The 8,444-nt window shown below is 42.7% G+C and overlaps 1 protein-coding gene across 1 annotated transcript in view; it reads right to left on the bottom strand.

Annotated features, from left to right (window-relative positions):
• Positions 1-2,284: 2,284 nt before the first annotated feature.
• Positions 2,285-8,444, bottom strand: part of LOC141148597 (uncharacterized) — a 406,627-nt gene continuing 400,467 nt past the window's right edge. The window contains exon 17 of the mRNA XM_073636195.1: positions 2,285-2,668. Coding sequence (XP_073492296.1) covers positions 2,325-2,668 — 344 coding nt within the window. The 3' untranslated portion in view covers positions 2,285-2,324. The remainder of the gene's footprint in view (positions 2,669-8,444) is intronic.

Raw genomic sequence — 8,444 nt, 5'->3', positions numbered from 1 at the left:
GTCCATTTCACAATATCAGTTATACTCTTGGGTGATACACTCAGCAAGCAATGTATATTAGGAACATCTTTACACCTACATATTCATGCAGGTATCTAATTAGCATAATATTGGCCCCAGCCCAATGGTCGGGAGCTTCATGTAATCTTTACATCAAACACCAACATGGGGAAAAAAATTAGTTCTCATGGGTTTTGACCATGGTGTAATCATTGGTGCCAGGTGGGCTAGTTTGGGTATATTTCTAACTACTGATCTACAATTTCCTCCCACAACAGTCTCTAGTGTTTGCTTGCATTAACTTGCTACTTAGTGCAAAAGGAAAAATCCAGTTAGTAGGAGTTCTGTGGATGGAAATGCCTTGTTGAGAAGAGAATTTAAGCTGTCCATAGATGGATTAAAATGCTGCTGAACAGTGGCGGCTGTTTTTTAAATTTTTTTGGGGAGGCAGCACACAACCACCCCCCCGGTCAGTCAGTGGCATCCCCTGGCACCCCCCCGTGGGAAGACGGTCGGACATCAGAGCCCCAAACTTACCCCAGGGGGAAAGGTGCCCATATGCCCCTAATGGACGGTCCGCCACTGCTGCTGAGCCTGCTGAATTATCTGAATTTCAATCTATGTGTGGCCATCCCTGCCTGACTGAAGTCGATCTAACAATTGACTACTGTTGAATGGGGATATTGGAAAATGTTCTTGTTCAGCAGCTGAAGCCAATGCAACAAAGAGGAGCCTGTGGGATTGGGTAAGTGAAAGTGTTTTTCCAGGTCTCCAGACCGAAGCAAGTGCTTAATCCTTGTAGTGACCGTGGCATCTTCACTACAAGGCCGGATTTTGACTTTCCTGGGAGTTCAGCTTCAAGTTCTGCCGCCATCGATGAATAAATACAGACCAGGGCTCCTGTTATTTCTTCTCAATATTAAGTACTACTGGTTCTTACTGTTGATGTTCTTTTAAGCAACATGTTCCAACATGACAGTGCCGCATTTATATAGCCAGAACACAGCCAGACACTGTCAGATTAGGCCACATTGTAACATGTCCAGCCCGCTGTTACCAGTAGTTCTGACCGCACTGGTCAAAGCCCCGCTGATTCCAAAATGTATATTTGCCCAGGAGTGGGTGGAATTTGTACGGTGAGTGTGGTCTTCTGTATGGCCAGTAGAGCCTAATTTTGCCTGAAATGTACCCTGTTACATTTTATAGCCATAAGTGTGTGGACACCTGACACCTGGGGTGGGGAGGACACCTGACCATCCCACCTTTATAAGCTTGATGAACATCTTATTCCAAACAAGGGGAATTATTTTGATCCCCTCTTTGGGCTATTGCTGCCTCCATTTTCTGGGAAGGCTTTCCATAAGATTTTGGAGTGTGTGAGAATTTGTGCTTATTTGGCCAAAAGAGCATTTGTGAGGTCAGGTACTGAAGTTGGATGAGAAGACCTGGCTCACACTCGTCATTCCAGTTTATCCTAAAGGTGTTCAGTAGGGCTGAGGTCAGGGCTCTGTCCGGGACACTACAGTTCTTCCACACCAAACTCCTCAAACCTTGTTGTTATGGAGATGGATTTGTACACCATGGGACAGTCATGCTGGAACAGAAAAAGGCCTTCAACAAACTCTTACCACCAGGTTGGAAATGAACAATTGTCTAAATGTCTTTGTATGCATTGTTATAAAAATTAATACATAATTATCATGTTTGATCTCCATACTGCCATTAGATAATATAATCAAATATAGACAAATGCATTAAAGTAGAACCCCAGACTTTATGCCCACCCAGACATCATTTCATCATTTCTTTCTTAAAGTGGTTCTAAAGTTAAAAAGTTTTTTACCTTAATGTTTTCTATGCATTAAGGTAAGAAATTCTCCACTACACCTGTCATACTCCCCACCCCCTCACTGTTTCAGCGATGTCCCTTCTGCAGCACCGCTCCTCCCCCTTCCTGGTCTCACAGGAGACATAGACAGCAGTGGGAGTCATAGGCTTCTGTTGCTGTCAGTCAAACTCCCATGAGGAAGAAGCAGGGGCAAGGCCAAACCATGCTGTGTGTGTCTATAGATGCACACAGCCTGGCTCTGAGTGTTCCGGACTGTGTGCTTAAGGGGCACCCATAAGAAGAAGCGGAGAGCACCTGTGGGGGACTGCAGGAGAGGAGGTAAGAGACTGCTCTGTGCAATATAATTGCACAGAGCAGGTAAGTATAACATATTGATTATTTTAAAGCAAAAAAAAAAGCATTTAGTTTCACTGTACGTTCTTCATCATATAAATGCTAATGTGCAGCCAGGATGCACATTATTTGCTAATTCAGATCACTCACCCACTATTTGGAGAGGTCCTATTCTTTCTTCTTTTGGCTCCTTCAGACTGGGATGTCCTACTTTGCAGATGAATACTAATCTGTGGTCCATTCGTGTTGGGGTGAAGTGTAGACTGGCTGTACAGCTGTATGTGTTATCTGGCTGTCTCTGAGGTTGAGGAATCTTTATGCCATTAGTAACAAGAACAAGCTGCCTTGACTCTTCCTCTTCTTTAAACCAATTGACGGTCAGATCATTAGGGAAATATCCAGAGATTCTACACTGTATTTTGCATTCAGTGTTGAGGATCAGGTAAGGTGTATCTAGTGCTTCAATTTGGGGGCACCAAGGAAAATCTGTAAAGCAATCAGAATGTAATAATGTTATCAACCAGGTTACTTTAAAGATGAATTCCAGATATGGTATATTTTCACATAGCTACATGGGTCCAGCTTGGATCAATGTAACTATGTATATTCTATACCCCTTGAAGCTGGAAATTACTGAAGTAGATACCACTACTAGAGTGATCTCCCCATCCATCCATCCAGGTCCTGATGCATACTCAATGCAGGAGGTCAGGCACTAAGCATGGATGCCATTCAGGGAATTTATTTATTTATTTCAGGTACTTATATAGCGCCGTCAATTTACGCAGCGCTTTACATATACATTGTACATTCACATCAGTCCCTACCCTCAAGGAGCTTACAATCTACGGTCCCTAACTCACATTCATACATACTAGGGACAATTTAGACAGGATCCAATTAACCTACCAGCATGTCTTTGGAGTGTGGGAGGAAACCGGAGTACCCGGAGGAAACCCACGCAGGCACAGGGAGAACATGCAAACTCCAGGCAGGTAGTGTCGTGGGTGGGATTCGAACCAGCGACCCTTCTTACTGCTAGGCGAGAGTGCTACCACTACACCACTGTGCCACCCAGGGAATGCTTTGCATTTTCTGAATGAGTGCAAAGCATTCTCTGAATGGATGAAGTATAGAGGCAGGGCAGTGGCCTCACTCTTCACCTTGTCCAATCAGAGAACATTTTACATTCATTCAGAAAATGCAAAGCATTTTCAGAATAGCGGCCCTCCTGAGCAGCTGACCTCTTGTTTTCAAAATGCATCAGGCCAAATAAGCAGTTAGAGATCAGTGGAGTAGCGGGGTCAGTGCTGGGATATAATCCACAGGAAGTGATGGAAACAAAGAACATTTTTCAAACACTGAATTAAACATGAAATGTCAAAGCTGCTCTAGAGGAGGATGCCAACTATTTGTATGATAGGCTGACTGGTGAGGACTGAAGGAGGATCTGGAATACAGATACAGAGAGACCAAGGAGGACATTGGAGTCACCCGGGAGGGTGATATTTACAAGTGAGGGTGACTCTCGTGCTATACAGCAGAGGGTCGATGTTGTCTGGTGAGTGTAGGGAGGTCACGAGTGATTACATGGATCATATTGGATGGATGAATGCAGTAAATTATTGTACTGGTGGCCTCTTGCATTATATATGGTGCACAGGGCTGCAGGCACACCTGAGCATTTCGTTTTCAGGCTGAAAGTCGCGTGATTTTACTGAGATTTTGCAGCGCTATTTACCGTGTTTTTGGTGCGATTTTGTACAGGTCAAAAGGTCACCAATGTAAAAAGCAGAAAAACGAATGTAATCTGCCTAAAAAGAAGCTCATGTATTTTTTTTGAGCTTCAGGCGTTTTGTTTCAGGCAACAGAACGCTCAGATGTGAACAGGGTCCATTTAAATTAATGGGATTTTGCTTGTTGGGCGTTTTGGAGCTTTTGAGACGAGCGTTTTACGAGCTGAAAACACTCGTAAATGCAGCCTTACACGTTCGAACTTTCCGACAGAATATGTGCGATCGGAGCTTGTTGTCGGAAATTCCGACCGTGTGTGGGCTCCATCAGACTTTTTCCATCAGAATTTCTGACACACAAAGTTTGAGAGCAGGCTATTAAATTTTCTGACAACAAAATCCGATCGTTCAAATTCCGATTGTGTGTACACAAATCGGACGCACAAAGCGCCACACATGCTCAGAATAAATAAAGAGACGAAAGCTATTGGCTACTGCCCCATTTATAGTCCTGACGTACGTGTTTTACGTCACCACGTTCAGAACGATCGGATTTTCCGACAACTTTGTGTGACTGTGTGTATGCAAGACAAGTTTGAGCCAACATCAGTCGGAAAAAAACAACGGATTTTGTTGTCGGAATGTCCGATCAATGTGCGACCGTGTGTACGGGGCATAAGACGTTTCATTGAAATTTATTTTCTTTAATTTTTGTATTCATAGTATTGCTTTAACACATTTTTTTCTGTTTGTTTTTTATTAATAGAGACACCACTGTGTAGATCAGATATTTAAGGATATCAATGAGCAGCACAATAGTGGCTCCACCAAATCTCACTCTTCTCAAATGTAGTGAGATTAATAGAGGAAACAATACCTTAGATGATACCACACTACAGATATACAGCTATGATGTTCAAGAAGACACAGGAGTGCCTAGGCACAGGAGGAGAACTGATATTTTCAGTATAGAGACTAAAGTGCCATTTTATAACAGGTGCTATCATAAACAACAGACTGTTGTCCAATCCAAATAGATCAGAAGATGTTACTAAACCCACAACAGTAAAATCAGTCTGTATATGCAGTAAAGCATGCTTGTTATACACACTGTGGAACCTAAGGGGTTAATCCTTTGCATTGTGTATAAAGGCTGTTTGATCCTGTCTTCTCTGATCATCCTCTGTCCTTTGTTCCACTGTCTCAAAAAAAGAACCTGATATTTACAGAGCCAGTGGTCGGGCATGCTCAGTTTGGTGTGTATTGCGAGATAGTTTTTTTTTCTTGGGAGGGTGCATGTGATCAGCACAGGGCCAATCAGCACTGTCCAGACAGAGAGGGGAGAATGAAAACTCCTCCTACAAGCTTTACTAGGAACTAATAGAAGGCACAAGACTGCTATATACTGCTAAGGAGAAAAGGTATTTAGCAGTTTATATTTACTAAAATATTGAATTTCTGTGTTCTGTGTACTGTGGGAGACCAGATATAGTGACTGCAGGTTGTGAGTTTAGTAATACTTTATGTTCTCTAAGCCTTCAAAGAGGTTTATGTTTTCTTTTCATATAAAGAGGTGTGTGTGTGTGTGTGTGGGGGGGGGGGGGCTGTGAAGATTGCCCGGTGGCTAGCACTACCACATAGATGCACTAGGTTCACTGATTCGAATCCCAACCATTACACTATCTGCATGGAGTTTGCATGTTCTCCCTGTACCTGCAAGGGTTTCCTCCCACCCTCCAAAGACATGCTGGTAGGTTAATTGGCTCTTGTGTAAATTGGCCCTAGTATGTATGAATGTGAGTTAGGGACCTTAGATTGTAAACTCCTTGAGGGCAGGGACTGATGTGAATGTATAATATATGTAAAGCGCTACATAAATTGATGGTGCTATATAAGTTCCTGTAATAAATAAATGATCCCTTGTGCTACTGATGGCACATTTTTACCTTGTGTTCTGTGGTCATTACCTGGTCCAAGTAGCTCTTTAGATTGAGGTTCTGCCATAGACTCGTGTTCCCAGGTGACCCGTACAGGAAATTTCAGCTGTCTCCAGGGAATTTTGCACTCACTGATAACACCGAATGTTTCCACTTCATCGTCTACTAGAAGAGTTTTCTTTGGTGTGTATAGACTGTATTCGTTTTCTCCAAATGTCCATGTAAGATTAATGTTCTTGGGAAAGAACTTCTCCAGGCGCACAGAGCATAGCACCTCCTCAGGTTCACATGGATTTAATTTCACTGAATCTGTTACCATCGGGGCCGCTGAAAATAAACAAAACCAGAATCAGGTACTTGGAAATGAAATGTAACTATAACTTGAAATGGAATCTACAAACATAGCCTATAATTAGGTAGTAGTATAAAAAGTACAATATGATGTGAATTGTGCAACAACTAGTGATGGCTTTAACCACTTCAGCCATGAAGATTTGGCTGCTCAATGACCAGGCCATTTTTTGCGATACGGCACTGCGTCGCTTTAACTGACAATTGCGCGGTCATGTGACGTTGTACCCAAACAAAATTGACGTCCTTTTTTTCCCACAAATAGAGCTTTCTTTTGGTGGTATTTTATCATCTCTGTGGTTTTTATTTTCTGCGCTATAAACAAAAAAAGAGCACCAATTTTGAAAAAAACCCACAATATTTTGTACTTTTTGCTATAATAAATACCCTAATTTTTTCTTTTAAAAGCAAATTTTTTCCTCAGTTTAGGCCAATATGTATTTTTCTACATATTTTTGGTAATAAAAATCACAATAAGTGTATATTGATTGGTTTGTGCAAAAGTTATAGCATCTACAAAATAGGGGAAAGATTTATGGCATTTTTATTATTATAATTTTGTTTACTAGTAATAACGGTAATCAGCAATTTTTATCGGGACTGTGACATTATGTCGGAGAGATCGGACACTTTTGACACATTTTTGGGACCATTGGCATCTATACAGCGATCAGTGCTATAAAAATGCACTGATTACTGTGTAAATGTCACTAGCAGGGAAGGGGTTAACACTAGGGGGCGATCAAGGGCTTAACTGTGTTCCCTAGGGAGTGATTCTAACTGTGGGGGGATGGGACTGCCTGGGTGAGGAGACCGATCATTGTTCATACTTAGTATGAACAACAAATCACTCTCCTCACCCCTGACAGCACGGAGATCTGTCTGTTTACATTGACAGATCTCCGTTCTGTCTCTGTGTGGAGCGATCGCTGGTGCCCGGTGGTCATCGCGACCGCTGGGCACGTGCATCGACTCCAGGTTGGCACTGCGGTGTCACTCCTCCAGTGGTGCGCACGCGCCAACTAGTGGTCGAAAATAGAACCGACAAACAGCTACGTTGGTTCGCCCAGGGGAGCCAACCTGCCGCAGTACAACTGCGGCGGCTGGTGGGAAAGGGGTTAAAGTGGTTGTAAACCCTTACAGACCACTTTTCACTACAGGTAAGCCTATATTAAGGCTTACCTGTAGCTAGCGTGGATATCTCCTAAACCTGCACAGTTTAGGAGATATCCCCTGTATTAACATGAGCCAACGTCATCGTCATACTTCAGCTGATGTGTCGTTATTGGCGGCTCCCACGCGCATGTGCAGGAGTTACGTCATCGCGGCTCCGGCCAATCACAGCACCGCGATACCTGGAAATAACTTCAGGAGACATGTTGCCGGGCAGAGCAGTGTGCCGGGACCGCTGCGGGGGCTTTGATCTAAGGTAAGTATTTCATAACTAGCTCATTATGCCTTTTGTCTTGCAGGGTTTTTTTCTGTGGGTTTACAACCATTTTAAAGGCATTATAAACCTTCTTATTTGCACCTTGTGTTCTTTACCAGCATAAGATATGCATTGATCATATAGTGTCATGGTGGCTTTCGTTGCCCTGAATACACAACCTAGAGTAAAGTAAGTCTTTACATTTTAGTGTCAGCACTTTGTTTTTTTCATTTGACATGAGGCACGCTACTGTACAGATTAATGCATGTCCTCTGTCTGGAGTTTAAGAGCTGACACTTCCTTTGAAGAAACTACAAATCCCACAATCCCTGGGTCTCTCAGTCTAGAACTAGTGCAGGTGTGGTAATTTTATCTGACACAGCCACAAACAGGCAGAACATTCACAGAGAGATCACCATGCTAGAAGAGATGTGTTTTCATCACATTAGCCCTTACATATTTGTAATGCAACACAGAAGTAAAGGCAATGGACTGGACGTAGTATACCCAGAACAATAAGCTGTCTTGCCCCTTTTGCAAACAGGGACAAGCTAGGTGAATGAATATATGGACATAATGGAACTGATCAGCCATGACACTACAAACTGCAGCTACATCATGTGAGCCCGTCATTACAGGGTAAGGCAAACAAAGAACTACACTGTAAGATTGCCATGTATGCACTGGGATTGTTAATGTCAATTGTAAAAGAAAACATTGAATTTGTTTTTATCCATCCAATGCTTTTTCCATGCAATATAATTTGTTTTCACACATGTTGCACTCAGCGAGGTGCATTCTGTAGTTGTGGC

The sequence above is a fragment of the Aquarana catesbeiana genome, linkage group LG06 (genome assembly GCF_042186555.1).
Source record: "Aquarana catesbeiana isolate 2022-GZ linkage group LG06, ASM4218655v1, whole genome shotgun sequence".
Taxonomy (NCBI): Eukaryota; Metazoa; Chordata; class Amphibia; order Anura; family Ranidae; genus Aquarana; species Aquarana catesbeiana.
The sequence above is the reverse complement of the archived record's forward strand: the minus strand, read 5'-3'. Positions and strand labels throughout refer to the sequence as shown.